This window comes from Hippopotamus amphibius, chromosome 17, assembly GCF_030028045.1.
Source record: "Hippopotamus amphibius kiboko isolate mHipAmp2 chromosome 17, mHipAmp2.hap2, whole genome shotgun sequence".
NCBI lineage: Eukaryota > Metazoa > Chordata > Mammalia > Artiodactyla > Hippopotamidae > Hippopotamus > Hippopotamus amphibius.
In genome coordinates this window covers 14978660-14995892 of record NC_080202.1, presented here as the reverse complement: position 1 = coordinate 14995892, position 17233 = coordinate 14978660, and the positions used below count along the sequence as shown (strand labels likewise).

The 17233-nt window shown below is 35.6% G+C and overlaps 1 protein-coding gene across 1 annotated transcript in view; it reads left to right on the top strand.

The window, feature by feature from the left end:
• Positions 1-17233, top strand: part of EFCAB5 (EF-hand calcium binding domain 5) — a 114468-nt gene that overhangs the window by 26117 nt on the left and 71118 nt on the right. The window contains exons 6-8 of the mRNA XM_057716360.1: positions 3466-3622; positions 5701-5749; positions 8428-8498. Coding sequence (XP_057572343.1) covers positions 3466-3622; positions 5701-5749; positions 8428-8498 — 277 coding nt within the window. The remainder of the gene's footprint in view (positions 1-3465; positions 3623-5700; positions 5750-8427; positions 8499-17233) is intronic.

Below are 17233 nucleotides of genomic sequence, written 5' to 3'. Positions count from 1 at the left end.
AAGACACATATCATGTATGTATTTTTATAGGAATACTCATCACAAGAATAATATGGACATACTCCAGGAATGGTGAGAAGTCCAGTTTAGCTTTGTGAAACTAAGGCCATCAGAGCTTAAAAACAAACAAACAAACAAACAAACAAACAAAAGCTGAGTTTATTAACTTGCCAGGCAAAGAAATCTACACCAGTGAAGAATTCACTGACTAGTTTGCTGAGAGGGAAAATTCTGGAGTTTTTAAGTGTTAGGAAGGGAGCTTTATAGTAGTCATACTTATAACACTGTATATAGGATCACACTGTATATAGGACTGAGTGAGGGCATAGGTTTGTACATGATTGATTGAAACAAGTTCTATTGTTTAGCAGTCGAGAAAGAGTCTTCAGTTAGGTCTAGTAATGGTCTGGTGTACTGGTGTCATTCAAAGTTCATGGTCAATTATCCACTTAAGCTGGTTAGAACCAGTTTTTATGAAATGCAACATTCAGTTTTGATATAATCTAGGCAAATACTCTTAAGTGGAAGATTTTCCTAACACAGCTTGCATGGATGGATAGGATTTGGATTGTCACAATTAGAGTAAGAAAGCATTTTTATTTCTATTCTTTAATCAGTTAGATTTATACTATACTTCTCATTAAAAGAGCTCAAAACACTTGTTAAGATGGGGAAACTGTTCTATTAGTTAGCTTTTGCTGCATAACAAAATACCTCAAAACTCAGTGGCTTAAGTAATCATTTATTTACTCATGATTTTGTCAGTTGGTAACTTTGAACTGGGCTCATGACTCATCTCTGATCCACATGATATCAGTTGAACTCACTTATACATTGCAGTAAAATGGCAACTGATAATCTTAGTCATTTGTCTGTTGGTTGGCTAGCTGTTGGTAAAAGCAATGGAGGTAACTGTATCATCATCCAGCAGCCTGGCCAAGGCTTATGTCCAAGGAGGTGGTAGAAGTGCTCTTAAGTCCAATAAAAGAGAGCAAACCCCAATGTTTAAGTGCTTCTTTTTTTTCCTCCAGTTTTATTGTGATATAATTTATAGCGCTTTTCAACTTTCTGCTTACATCGTTTGCTAATGGCCCATTGGCCAAAGCAAATCACATGGCCACAGCCAGACACAAGGGATGCAGAAATAGACTCCAGTTCTTTATTTTAATAAATTTATTTATTTATTTTATTGGCTGTGTTGTGTCTTTGTTGCTGCACACGGGCTTTCTCTAGTTGAGGCAAGCGGGGCTACTCTTCATTGTGGTGCGTGGGCTCCTCATTGTGGTGGTCTCTCTTATTGCAGAGCACAGGCTCTAGGCACGTGGGCTTCAGTAGTTGTGGTACATGGGCTCAATAGTTGTGGCTCACGGGCTTAGTTGCTCCACAGCATGTGGTATCTTCCTGGGGCAGGAATCGAACCCATATCCCCTGCATTAGCAGGGAGATTCTTAACCACTGTGCCACCAGAGAAGTCCCTAGACTCCAGTTCTTAATGGAAGGAGCTGCAAAGTTACATTGCATACAAACAGACATGCATACAGGAATAGGAAGAATTTGTGACAATTTTTGCATTTTACCACACTGCAGTTTCTTTTTCTTTCTAGTCTCCGTAAATGTGGATTTATACTTAGAATCTGCTCACAGATTATGGCTACCTTACACTACCCAAAGTTAAGAGTTTTGAATGCTATGGACGTCTGTTGATTAATTTAGATATCCTCTTGAGATAATGCAGACCCCAAAAGAGAAATTTTATTCAGTCCCTGAATGAGTTACATAGTCAATTAAAAATGCACCTGGATTATATTTGGAGTCTCCTGTGCAGTGACCCTGAAGCACAAAACTAGGTTTTGTTTCTGACTGTGGGCATTAATAAGAGGGGAAGGAAATAATGTCTGAACTGAGACCTAAAGGATGTGGAGGATCTAGTCAAACAAAAAGGGAGGAAGGCTTTTCAGGCAGTTGGGAATATGACAGAAACCTAATTTTGTTAATCTCTTTTGATTAATACACATGAGAATCTGGAGACACCCAGTACTTATTACACAATATCAGTTACTTATCTGTTCTGCATTGGGCCCCAAGCTTTATAATGGCAGAACCAAGTGCTCAATAAATGTTTGTGTAATGAGTGAATAAGTAACTGACTTAGTGTGAATGAGTGAATAATGAGAAAAAGCTAGAAGAAAGACACAGACACAGAATAGAGAATCATGCAGAAAAGACAGAAATTGAGGAGAAAGCTGTATAGAGAGAGGGAGAGAGGAGAAAAGAGAGAGAAGGAGAGAGAAAGAGGGAGAGACCGGGAGGTAGATAAAGCAGCAGGGGGAGGAATGAGTAGGGGAAGAGCAGGAGAGCCAGCTGAGAAGAAACTGGGAGTTCTGAGATAAATTAAGTGGTGGAGGTTTGGCCAGTTAGTAGTCGCATCAGAGGAATTTAGCACTTGCTTTAAAATGCTAATTAATCTTCCAGCAGTTCGGAAACAAGCCCTTCTGTACTATTAAACAACTTGCCTGTTTTTATTTTCAAACTTCAAAGTTTATTTTTGAAGACTTGTTTTCATAGAGGATTTTGAAGGCCTTATGTAGGTATAATGATTTAGATTTTAGTTGTTTCTTTTGGCTGATTAGAGTTCTCTAGTTTACCAGTTCTTACTGAGAACTCTTTTGCATTTCAAAATCTGTCAGATTGCCTTAATCTCTCTTCTTTGAAACATGAAGCCCTCACTCAAACATTATTTGAAAATTGTATTTGAAACCAGCATTTTGGTGTTTTATTATTCTGAACCACTTTGGTGTTTTAATCAAAACCAGTTTGGGTGCTTTGAAGTCCTAGTAGGGGTGATAAACATAGGAATGACTAAAATCAAATTCTCCCCCCATTTTCAACCTGGGTGATGCAACTCTATCTGAGTACAAGTTAACTATTATGCTCAGGGGCTATCAAAATTATTTGCCTCTGGCTGGATAAAGGAAATTGGCAATAAATATTCCTGTTCTAGAAATCAAAAGTTTGGTTCAAGGCATCAGAATTACCTGAGATGCTTGTTATAAATGCAGTTTCCAGGCTCCTGCCACAGGCTTGGAATCAGAGTCCTTCCAAGATGATTTCTGTGTCCAGGGGAAAAGAGGACCACCACCTTGAGGCATTAGTGCGTTCAACCTTGCTTTTATATGTGGCAGCTTCTAGGGCTATTTCTTAAGTACAGTATTTAGTTGAGTAAAATAAGGCCGACCTCTATAAAAAGTCAAATAATAGTAGAAGGCAGCTTATCATTAATGATAAATTCAGTATGTGCTCAGGGAAGGAGGGATCACTGTAGGCTTGAATGAAGGAAAATTTCATGGAAAAAGACAGGTCCAAAGTTCAAATGAGGCTCTGAACTCTTGTATTCTGCCATTTGAACAATCTGAATCAAATCCAATGGTCTTAACTCAACATGTCTTCTATTTCTACATCCTTTAGAGTATCCAAGATGAAGGAGAATATTAAACAGAAACGAGAACAAAGAGAATGCATAAACAAAGTCAAAGCCGAGGTGGCCAACACACGGAAACAGGCTCTGCAGGAGCAGTTCGATGAGTGGATTCTAGACCCCAAAGGAATGATTCCTAAGATAGTGGTAAGGAAGAGGGTATCTGTGAAGGGTATGTGAAATGGGTGATAAGAGGGTGATTGCTAGATACAGAGTAGAGTGCCAGAAGCCTCCCTCTAAATTTTCAGTCCTGCTGAGTTGTCTAGCTCGCGAATGTTAATTTCTTCAATTTTTCTTGAATATTAAAAAGAAAATTATAAGTAGATTTCCAAATATTGACTCTGGCTGAATTTCACAAACTCTTCATTACAGACAGACACAGCTTTTGTTTGTTTTTTGTATCTATGTGACTAATTACTTCTGTGGACTGAAAGACCATATCCTTTTGGGGGGTGGGGGCGCCATGCCATGCGGCTTGTGGGATTTTAGTTTCCTGACCAGGGATCAAACCCAGAGCCTCGGCAGTGAGAGCACAGAGTCCTAACCACTGAACCTCCAGGGAATTCCCTAAAAGACCATGTCTTTAGCTCCAGAAAACAACTGTACTCGAAGAGTTAAATATGTTCTCTTAGGTGTGTATAGATGTGAGAATAATTATTGGTTAGATACAATACCAAGCATATTTCCAGTTGCTAAAATTAAACCAAGGAAGACAAGCCACAGTCTGGAAGAAAACATTTACAAAAGACATATCTGATAAAGGACAATTATCTACAATATACAAAGAACTCTTAAAATCAACAATAGGAAAACAAATAACAGATTTTAAAATGGGCAAAAAACCCGAAAAGACACTTCACTGAAAAATATACAGGTGCCAAATAAGCATGTGAAAAGATGTTCCACATATGTCATCAGGGAAAATGCAAATTAAAACAGCAATGAGATACCACCACACACCTATCAGAATGGCCAAAATCCGGAACACTGACAACACTAAATGCTAGCAAAGATGTGCAGCAGCAGAAACTCTCATTCCTTGTTGGTAAAATACAAAAACATATGGTCACTTTGGAATACAGTTTGGCAGTCTCATATAAAACTAAGCATACTCTTACCATACAATCAAGATGGTCCTTTGTATTTACCCAAAAGAGTTGAAAATTTATGTCCACACAAAAGCCTACACATGGATGTTTACAGCTTAATTAACAATTAACAAAACTTGGAAGTAACCGAGATTTCCTTCAGTGGGTGAATAATAAATAAATGTGGTACATCTAGGTAGTGGAATATTATTTTGTGCTGAAAAGAAATGAGCTATCAAGCCATGAAAAGACATGGAAGAAACGTAAATGCATATTACTAAGTGAAAGAAGCCAATCAGAAAAGGCCAATCTGAAAGGCTGTATGATTCTAACTCTGTGACATTCCAGAAAAGGTAAAATTATGGAGACAGTAAAAAGATCAATAGTTTCCAGGAGGGAGGGAAGGAAATAGGGATGAACAGGCAGAGCACGGAGGAGTTTTAGGGTGGTGAAACAATTCTGTATGATACCATAATGATGGATACACGTCATCATAGAATGTTTGAAACCCATAGAATGTATAACAGTAATGTAAACTATGGACTTTGGGTTATAAGGTTCCAATGTAGGTTCACTGATTGTAACAAATGTACCATTGTGATGAGGGATGTTGATAGTGGAGGAAAGCTGTGTATGTGGTGGGGGGGGGTGGGGGGACAGGAAATATATGGAAACTCTCTGTAATTTTTGGTCAGTTTTGCTGTGAACCTAAAACTGTTCTGAAAAATAAAGTCTATTCTTAAAAAATGAACCAAGAAGAGCTCTGAAATTTTGTTTTTAGTCATTGAAGAACGAGAAATTAAAGAGGATTCTTTGGATTGCCAAGCTGGTTGCCAAAGGTGCCTTAGCTCCATCATGACCAGTGTCTGAGGGTTGTTAGAAATTTCCTTGGAGCGGGCAAATGGGATCCTCTCAGCATCCTAGTTCTCACACAAAAAAGGTTGAAAATCACTGAGGAAATATATGCAGAAGATTTTATATACTTTGAAATCTGCTATAAACTAAATGTTAATTATTACTATTTTTGTCCCTGAGTTAGAAGAATTACCCAGGACTTAAATTAAAAGATTATACATGGCTTTTAGTCTAAAATACTAAATATGTGGTAATATATGGTCTCTTTTCTTTGATTTGTAGATTCAGAATGTTCTTCATGAATTTTTTCAAAATCCAGATTTCCAGCTTGGTAAGCCTGCCTGTTACGGCAGTGTTTATATTTCTCTCTCCTTTTTTTTGAGGGTAGGGGGAGGCTGAATTAAGATGAAGAGTCAATATAGAAATATATGTTATTCAAAGCTCTTACAGATATGCTCAAGCTCTTTTGCTCTTCTCAGATAGAGAATGTAGAAAAGCAGAGATGCAATCAGTGATTTTTAATTCTTTTAGTCGAGTGCCCCATTTTATTACAACTATTTCATAACCCTTTATTATCCCATCAAATTCCTAGAAAATATTACTTACATACACAGAATTTTAAAAGAAAGATATAATGTCATAACTGTGATGTGAAGGAGAAATACAAGGAAAGACATAAGAAAATTAAATGTACTGTATTTCGATATATAAATGATTAGTTACAGCTTCACTAAAAGACATATGGAATAGTCAGACATTTGTACCCACTTACAATGAATATTTAGACATAAGAAAAGTAAAATTATATCCAATCAATCATACTCTTTGTGTTTGACACTTTGAAATAAGAACAAAATGAATAGATTTGTATATATATGTAGAATCCCCATGAACAGGAAAGCTACGAATACAGACTAGCACAGGTATGTTATATTGGAGTTCACATGCAATTTATGATATCACCTTCAATTACACAATTACCTAAAATGGCGAACAACTCTTGGCAAAGTTCCAAAGTGAAGCAAAGTGCAATTCTCTTTGAAATTTTCATAGCAGTTATGTTCCTGGAAAATTCAGCAAAAATATACTCTGTGTTTATATGTAAAATAGAATTAGATTCCAGACTCAAAATTATTCTAAGCAAATTTTTCACCTACTTGAATGTCTGGAAGGAGGGGGAAAGTCTTTACTGTGCAAGAATTGCAGGAGTTCTGCCCCCTACCCCCAACACCCATCATCATAGCAACAAGAACTCATCTACAAATTTCCACCATGTTCACTAAGGAAAGAAGGAGACAGTACCCCATGCCTATGGAGAACCACAGGTTTTGCTGATTTTGTTTTCAGAAAAGTTTCTTTATAGGAGATTAAGCAAATATTCTGACTCGAATAAAGAACTAGAGTTTGGGTTCTGAGATTTACATAATTTATATCCAATTGATTTTTTTCAATTGATTTTTGACCACTTTATTACAATAATGATAGATTGTCTGAAATCTGTTCTCACTTCTAAAGATAAAATATGCTTCCTATCTTCCCAATCACTGGTCCCCGAACATGATTTAGGCCTTGCTGAGGCCTTTTCTCCTTTTCTCCTTCTACCTGTTCACAGTTTATCAAAAAACTATAATTCTTCACGGTCAGCACAACCTCAACTCCTCTTTCAGAAAATCTTCGCAATAACTTCTTTTATTCATTTAGTTTTTGATGTGGGTACAGAAGGAATTAGTTAAGAGAGCTCTATTTGATATTGTGATAAAATTATAGAAATTTCAGAGCACTTTGGTTGACAGTGACTGTTTCTGCTCTCACCTTCTATACCATATAGTATTTATTTTCTGTACCATTTATTCATTCAGTATTTATTGAGCACTCACTTAGTTCTAGATACTGTGATGGGATAGAGGGTGCAAAGAGGACTAAGACATGTTTCCTGACTTTAAGTTGCTCAAAATCCAACCAAGGGACAGACACATACATTTAAGAGCCAACTGTTACTGGTAGAAAACAGTCTGGCTTGCATAATCTTTTGGAGCTTGGGGGAAAGTCTGGGATGGGAATAAGAGCATCTCATGTGTAAACATATGCTAAAGTTTATACAGTCCTCTTAGAACAATAACTGGTATCTCATAATTAATCGTTAACAAAAATCAAGAGTTTGACTAAAGAATCTTTTTATGTACCAGCCCATAATAGTCAGGAAGAGTTACTCTTAGAAGCTGAAGAAGAAACCAGTGTATTAAGTCTTTTATCATGAGTTATCATACAATTTATGTGTCTTGGTAAGGTCAATAAAGATCATGTAATTATATCAAATGGAGGTTTAAAAAAATCTTTATTTCAAGTTTTGCTGCTTATATGTTTGTATTATTTGAATTGTTTACCAAAAGAATATATTCATATATTATTTATTTAATTTAAAAAACACTAAAGACAAAATTAAGTATTTAAAAGGATAGTTTGTGGAAGTGTTGTGTTTTAGGACCTTCTAGCATAAATGCTAGCATAAACCAACACAGATATTTTTGTAGTCTTTTATACTATTGATGTGCCTATTTATTTCTGCTTTATCTTGACATGGTCATTAAAAATGTAGGCATGTTCTTTTTAGTGTTTGAGTTGCTTGGTTAAATAGAAGCCAGGAAAAATAATAATTTTGTAGTAATTGGAAAGTTACTCAACTATATATCATTTACTCTATTATAAATATTGATGGACATTAAGAATTTTATGAAAAAAAAAAGAGAGAGAGAAAAAAAATTAAGGGCTTCCTAGGTAGTGCAGTGGTTGGGAATCCGCCTGCCAATGCAGAGGACATGAGTTCAATCCCTGCTCCAGGAAGATCCCACATGCCGCGGAGCAACTAAGCCCGTGTGCCAAAAAAAAAAAAAAAAAAAGAAGAAGAATTTTATGTTCTTTTGGAGTACTATATAAATATAAAATATGAATATAAGATATAAATGTATCACAACCAAAGTAACTATCAGATAACCTTTATTCCATAATTAGAAGCATGCTGCCAACAACTGGATATTGCTGACTCAATGGAACCAAGATTGAACAAAACAGAATTTATGGAAGTAAGAAGTTATGTTATTCATTATTGGAATCAAATTATTTTGCCACTTTCAATTGTCTTTTGTGGATGTCACACATACGATAACTCAGAATTAAATTAAATGATAAGCATAATAACTTATTTTACCAATTCTAAGATGTACACTTTAAAATATTTTAACCCCTCTGAAATTAGGTTACATCATATAATCAGAGGCATCTTGCAGTTTCTTTTAGTCAGTGGTACTCATGATGTGTGTGAAAAACTTCCACTGACAACTTTGGGTAAGACCAAGAAAAACCAGCTTCTTATATTCAGTGAAATCTGGTTCTGCAAATAATAATGAAGTATAAGACTTACAAAGCATTTCCTAAGGGCCAGGTGCTGTCCAAAGCTATCCATGTATTAACTCAGGTAATCTCAGCAACTCTTATTCCTACTTTTATAGATGAAGACACTGAGGTAAAGAAAAGGTAAGTAACTTGTACAAGATCTCATAATTAGTGGAGCTGGGGAAATTTGTATTCAGGCAGTTTGGTTTCAAAGTCTACATAAAACTACACCTGAGAAAGTATGATTCTATTGTAGTGGAATAAGCAAAAGAAGCAATTTAATAGTACCAGGGTCCTAAGTCTTCTATAGCCTGCTTTCATATTTTTTCATGTCTCTCCTCTAATTCCCCTTGTTTTTCTCTGAGTCCCAAGTCAAGGTAACTTTCTTCATCTCTTCTACACCCTTGCCCCATGGAAGGTGATGACTGCACTGCATACAATTTCAAGGTTTTTATGAAGGATTTGTGGAATCCTTGAAGTGGTTATCATATAGATAAGAATTTGTCAATCCTGTCTAATCATGTTCTGTTTCCTTATATTCTGTATTTGTCTATTTGGCATCCGTTAGTCACAAGGCCAAACTAATGGCGAAAGTTGTTTATATTGCCTCTGTGGTCTGGAGCGCATGCTCTGAACCACCTCCTTATTTAAATCTCTCTCAACAAACCAATATTTCCCCTGCACTAAATCAACCCAGGGCCAGATACCAAATAACTAGGGACTGCCCCTGTGCCCCAAAGCCTGCTGGGATTATTCAAACTAGCCATTCCTAAACTGTTTACCCTGCCCTGCCTTGCCTTTCCTGAGGAAACCCCAATAAGGGCTCTGGTGTAGGCTTTCCACTTACTCCTGCTTCTGCCTCCTGACCCAAACCTGGTGTTCTCTCTGTGACTTTGCATGGCATGACATGCTCCTTTCTCTTGGAAACTGTAAATAATTAAAAACAAATCTTTTTTCAATGGCATTAGGTTCCTCATGCCCACACTCAGTCATCTCCATAAATTATTGGGCTGGCCAAAAAGTTCTTTTGGGTTATGGAAAGACCCAAACGAACTTTTTGCCCAACTCAATTAAATCTTGTGAGTGCAAATGAGAAAAGCTACTCAAAGAAAAATATGCAGAAGAATAAACTATAGTATTAAAATAGTTCAAAAGGCTTCCTAGGTGGCGCAGTGGTTAGGAATCCGCCTGCCAATGCAGGGGACACAGGTTCGATCCCTGTTCCGGGAAGATCCCACATGCCATGGAGCAACTAAGCCCGTGTGCCAAACAAAACAAAACAAAACAAAAAAAAATGGTTCAGAAAAAGTCAAGGCTTTATCACTTTATTATGGTAATAAATGTAACTTACATTTCTTTGCAAGACACTAATTCTAGACACTACTTGCCTTTTTGTCTTATACTAGTTTCCCTAAAGTGGGGCAACTGAAAAAATTTTTTTATATTTTAAAATATAAAAGTAGTACTATATGAATTTTATGATATGTGAATCATATCTCAGTAAGAAAGTAATATTCCGTTTAGAAAATTAAAAAGAGAAAAGTATAAAGAAAAAAATTTTAATCCATAATTCATTTTAATAGCAACATGATATTCCATTACAAGGTTGTATGTATTATAATTTATTTAATCATTTATTTATTGTTGGACATTTCTCATTATTCAACTATAAATATGATAGGATTAACATCTTCATATAAACTTTTGTTTACAACTTGATACTGACTGAATTATGCCGCCTGCAAATTCACATGATGAATTCCTAACCTTCCCAATATATATATACAACATATAGTTTGTTTTTTGGAGACAGGGCTAACAGAGGTAATTAAGGTTAAATGAAGTCATGAAGGTGGAGTTTGAATCCAATAGGATTGATGACCTTATAAGGAGAGAGAGACCTCTCTATGTGCACACACTAAGGAAAGGCCATGTGAAGGCACAGCTAGAAGGCAGCCATTTGAAACCCAAGGAGAGAGACTTCACCAGACACCAACCCTGTTGGCACCTTGATTTTGGACTTTTCAGCCTCCAGAACTGTGAGAAAATAAATTTCTGCTGTTTAAGCCACCCAGTCTATGGTATATTGTCATGGCAACCTGAGCTAAGACACAGTAATTTCCTTAGAATAGATTCCCAGAGAGGATTACTAGGTCAAAGAATAAACATTGGCAGGATTTGGGTATCTATTGTCAAACTGTGCTTTTAAGTGTACTGATTTGTTTTCCCATTAGCAACATATGAGAGCTTTCAAAGCACCATATTCTCACCAATAGTGAGCATTATTGTGTATAAGAAACCTCTGCAATTTAATGGCATTTTGTTTTTTAACTTTTATCTTTTTAATTACTAATAGGTTAAACATTTTTCTATGCAATTAGAATTTTCTTCTCTGTGAATTATCTGTTCGCATCCTTTGCCCATCTCACCTATTGATGTTAATTTTTTCATGTGGAACTGTAAATATTCTTTATATACTAAAGACATTACCATTTATGACTGTAAGTTGCATGTATTTTTCAAGGTTTTCCAGTTGTTTAAAAATTTTTAATGTGTTTTCTAACTTCCAAAAATGTTTCTTAATTTTTATATAAATAAATCTATTGGGGTTTTTTTGAGGTCTTTCCATTGCTCCTATTCTTAGAAGTTTCTCTCCTTCCCATGATCAACTAAATATTCGCCCATTTTTTTCTAGCTCTTAAATTATTTTGATAAATAATGAAGTGAGGGACTTCCTAGGTGGCACAGTGTTTAAGAATCCACCTGCCAATGCAGGGGACATGGGTTCGAGCCCTGCTCCAGAAAGATCCCACATGCCCGCAGAGCAACTAAGCCCATGCGCCACAACTATTGAGCCTGTGCTGTAGAGCCCATGAGCTACAACTATTGAGCCCATGTGCTGCAACTACTGAAGCCTAAGCGCCTAGAGCCCATGCTCCTCAACAAGAGAAGCCACTGCAATGAGATGCCCGAAGCCCAAGCACCGCAATGAAGAGTAGCCCCTGCTCACAGCAACTAGAGAAAGCCCGTGTGCAGCAACAAAGACCCAATGCAGCCAATAAATAAGTAAAATAAATTAAAAAAAAATAAAGTGAGAATCTGACTTCATTTTGCTATAAGATGACTAGCCAAACATACCCATCACTCTACTTATTACATAAACCTTTCTTTTACAAGTAGCTGATTTTCCAAATGAAATGTCTTCTACATCATTACTTTCCTTCTTTCCAATGGAAAATAGTGTTGTACAAAATTTGAATGACTGAAATTTTTTAGTGCCCATGTAAATGCCGTTTTGTCAGAAAGAAGAGGATTCTCTATGACATAATGGACCATTTTCCTGTTGGTATTAGATAAGTCAAAATCAGGATGGAAAAAAAACTTTCTTTTTACTTTTAACAAATTCAGCTGCAAGAAAATAGATTACTAAAGTTAAAGGAATGGGCTAAGAAAAAAAAAAGAGAAGAAACAGATCACAATTTTCAGTAAAAATATTTTCAACTTTCCCCAGATAAATTACAAGTGGTAAGAAAATTTTATTTCCATGTGGTCTCTTGTTACCTTGCCTGCTATTGACAAAGCTGTCACCTTTTCACCGTCTTTTCATATTTCTTGGAAAGCCAATTTAATTTGCGAGATTTTGAAATGAAAAGATAAATCATGGTATGACTTCTTATCCTTGTTCAACTGAGATTAAATTTATTCCAGAGACCCTGTTTTACCCAAACAGGCCATTTTAAATTGCCAAAATAACATCATCAAAGTAATTTTTTTTAATTGAGAACTATTAGAATAATATAAAAATGAACTCCTAGTTCTTCCCAATTTTCAGAGAGAGAAGTCTTCTCTAGCAATGTCATGTTAAAATATAACTTCTCCCATTTTTCTAAGTGATCAGAGACCTTTTTAAAAAAAATCCAAACCATTGTTATTTCCCTGATTCTAAGATGAACAGTTTTCTTTTTGCACTTCTAAAATGAAGATGCATCTTACAGGTGATGGATATGTCTGTGACCTTTGTGATGACTTCACGGGTATATACTGATTCCCAAACTCATGGAATTGTATACATTAAATATGTACAGCTTTTTACATGTTAATCATACCTCGATAAAGTGATTTTTTTTAAAAAGATGCATCTTATGTCAATGTCTACATTAGTGAAATAATATTCTTCCTCTCTTCTCCAACCCCCCCAAATCTGTTTTTTTTTCCCCAAAAAATCTGTTCTTTAATCAATAGTCTTTCTTATGATTGGTGGGTTTTGATAATTGAAAAAAATGCTATATGCACTTTATAAGCAAAGCATAAGGTGACAAAAAGATGAAATTAAGAGAATTTTTAAAGGAATATCAGATTAATGAAAATAAGCAATCAAATAAAACCGAGCAAATTTCAAGATTAAAAATCACTTCATGGAACCAACACTATTTTTTATATTTGCAAAGGTTAAGATTTTATATTTGTAAAATTTAAAATTAATAAAGACAGTCAGTTAATCTTAAGCTCTATGGGTTCCAGAACATTTTAATAGAATATATAAAAGAAAAATACATTAGAAATATAAAGGAATAAAAATTCACAATAATTATGGAAATATTAAAACCTTTTCTGGAAATAGCTTTATTGGGATATTGCATATACTGTATTTCCTATGGCTACTATAAAAAATTATCACAAATTTTGTAGTTTAAAAAAAAAAAAAGCATAATTTATTCTCTCACATTTCTGGAGGCCAGAAACCCAAAATCATTACTGCTGAGCCAAAATCAAGGTGTCAGCAGGGCTGCACTCACTCTGAAGGGTCTAATGGAGAATTTCCTCTTCCAGCTTCTGGTAGCTACTTGCATTTCTTGACTTGTGGCTGCATCACCAATCTCTGCCTCTGTGGTCACATTGCCTTTTCCTTTTCTGTCTGAAAAATCTCCCTCTTATAAAGATAGATGTGATTGCATTTAGAGCCCATCCAAATAATCCAGGATAATCTCATCATCCCAAATATCTTAACTTAATCAGAGCCACAAAGACTCTTTTTCCCATATAAGGTAATATTTACAGATTCCAGGGATTAGGACCTGATTTCTTCAAGGGTCATTATTCAGCCTCTACACATGCCTTACAATTCACTTATTTAAAGTGTATAATTCAATGGTTTTTAGTATTTTTACAGAGTTGTAACCATTGAAACAATCCACTTTAGAATATCTTCATCACCCCAAAAAGAAACCCCATACTCATTAAGCAGTCATTTTCCATTTCCCTCTAAACCTCCAGCCCTAGGCAACCACTGATCTATTTTCTGTCTCTTATAGCTTTGCCTATTCTGGAAATTTTGTATGAATGGATTTGAATGATATGTGGTCTTTTGTTATTTCACTAAGCATGATGCTGTCAAGTTGTAACGTGTATCAATACTTCATTTCCCTTTAATTGCTGAATACTACTCCTTTATATGGATATACCACACTTTCTTTATCCATTCATCAGTTGGGTTGTTTTCACTTTTTGATTATTATAAATAACGCTGCTATAAACATTTGTGTATATGTTTTTGTGTGAACATATGTCAGTTCTCCTAGGTATACTATATACCTAAGAGTGGAATTGCTGGTTCATATGAGAATTCTCTGTTTAACATTTTAAGGAACTGCCAGACTGTTTTCCACAGTGGCTGCACCATTTTACTTTCTCACAGTGAATGAGGACTCTAGTTGCTCCACATCCTTGTTAACACTTGTTACTCTCTGTTTTTTGGGTTTGTTTCATTGTTTTGTTTTTTAATTACAGCCTTCCTTGTGGGTATGAAGTGGTAGCTCACTGCGGTTTTGAAATACATTTCTCTGATGGCTAAAACGATACTGAGCATCTTTTCATGTGCTTATTGCATATCTTCTTTGGAGAAATGTCTACTTACTTCCTTTGACCATTTTTTAATTGGGTTATTTGTTTTTTTGTTATTGGATTATAAGTATTCTTTTTACTATATACACTCCCTTGTCAAATACATATTCACAAATATTTTCTCCTACTCTGTGGGTTATTTTTCATTTTCTTGATGCTGTCCTTGAAGCAGAAAAGTTTTTTTGTTTATTTGTTTTGTTTTGTTTTGTTATAAATTTATTTATTTTATTGGCTGTGTTGGGTCTTTTTTTTTGCTGTGCGCGGGCTTTCTTTTTAGTTGTGGTGAGTGGGGGCTACTCTTCGTTGTGGTGCGCGGTCTCCTCATTGCCATGGCTTCTCTTGCTGTGGAGCACGGGCTCTAGGCACGTGGGCTTCAGTAGTTGCAGCACATGGGCTCAATAGTTGTGGCGCACGGGCTCAGTTGCTCCGTGGCATGTGGGATCCTTCTGGAGCAGGAATCGAACCCGTGTCCCCTGCATTGGCAGGCGGATTCTCAACCACTGTGCCACCTAGGAAGCCCTGTTTTGTTTTTTTATTGTTGTTGTTGTTGTTTTTAATGTGGCTTGTGGGATCCAGATCCTCGTTCTCTGACCAGGGGTCAAGTGCCCTAGGCAGTGAAAGCACAGAGCCCTAACCACTTGACTGCCAGGGAACTCCCCCAGAGTTTAGTTTTGATGAAGTCCAATTTGTCTATTTTTTGTTGTTGTTGCTTTTGCTTTTGGTGTCATATCTAAGAGATTATTGCCTAATTCAAGGCCATAAAGATAGGCTCCTAAGTTTTAGAGTTTTAACTCTTACATATATGTCTATTTAAATTTCTGACCCTTTGAGTTCATTTTTGTGTATGGCATGAAGTAGCAAAACTTTTTTTTTTTTTTTTTTTACAATAAACTGCATATATTTAGAGTGTACAATTTGGTATACAAATCTCCCAATTCATTCCCCCCCCAACCCTCCCCGCTTTCCCCACTTGGTGTCCATATGTTTGTTCTCTACATCTGTGTCTCTATTTCTGCCTTGAAAACCAGTTGATCTGTACCATTTTTCTATAGTCCACATATATGTGTTAATATACAATATTTGTTTTTCTCTTTCTAACTCACTTCACTCTATATGACAGTCTCTAGGTCCATCCATGTCTCTACAAATGTCCCAGTTTCATTGCTTTTTACAGCTGAGTAATATTCCATTGTATGTATGTACCACATCTTCTTTATCCATTCATCTGTTGATGGACATTTAGGTTGCTTCCATATCCTGGCTATTGTAAATAGTGCTGCAATGATCATTGGAGTACATGTGTCCTTTTGAATTATGGTGTTCTCTGGGTATATGCCCAGTAGTGGGATTGCTCAGTCATATGGTAGTTCTATTTTTAGTTTGTAGCAAAACTTTTTAAAAAATATTTGGTAAGTCAAAAAGGCAAAAAATAAATAAGGATATAAAGAACGCGTTTTATTATAAATAAGACATTATATAAGTATGTATAGAACTTCAATCCCACAATGACCCTGATCCAGTTTTCATGGAATATTGATCAAAATTTATCATAAATAGGCCACCAAGGAAACTTTATATGTTTCAAAAACTAGAAATCTGTCATGTTATGTTCTCTTATCATTATGTAATAAAGCTGGAAAATAAACAAATTTTAAAATGTGTAAGCCCAATAATTTGGAAATTTAAAAATACTCTAGTAATTGTTGAGTCAAAATCTTACATCTGATTTTACGAAATGCTGCTAAATGTTTACTCAGATAAGAAATTGTAGTCTTAAAACTTTAAAAGATGCAATGGGGTGAAGAATTTTAAAAACACGGATAAATACAAAAATGAAATAACAATATATCTATTCCCATAAACTAGAATTAATTCTTGTTAACACCATGGAATATTTTTCTAAGGAAGAATTATTTCACTTTGTAAAAATTATCATGACCAAAAAAAGAATTCAAACAACTAATAAAAGCACAAAGATGGGGATTTAAAAATTATCATAAATTTCTTACCCAGAAATAACTATCGTTACCCTTAGGTGAATATCATTTAAAACAGCCTTACGGACTTCCTAGGTGGTGCAGTGGTTAAGAAACCGCCTGCCAATGCAGGGGACACGGGTTTGAGCCCTGCTCTGGGAAGATTCCACATGCCATGGAGCAACTAAGCCCATGAGCCACAGCTATTGAGCCCGTGTGCCGCAACTATTGAAGCCCATGCACCTAGAGCCTGTGCTCCACAACAAGAGAAGCCACTACAATGAGGAGCCCGTGCACCACAATGAAGAGTAGCCCCCACTCTCAGCAACTAGAGAAAGCCCGTGTGCAGCAACAAAGACCCAACACAGCCAATAAATAAATAAAATAAATTTATTAAAAAAATAAATAAAAATAAAACAGCCTTACATTTTATGTCTCAGTAGATAGAGAGGTATAGAGCAACATAGATGATCATAAATTCTGTTAAAATTTTTAATTAAGTAAGAAATATTTACTTGTACTTGATTCCAACAGAAGAGAAACTGAAG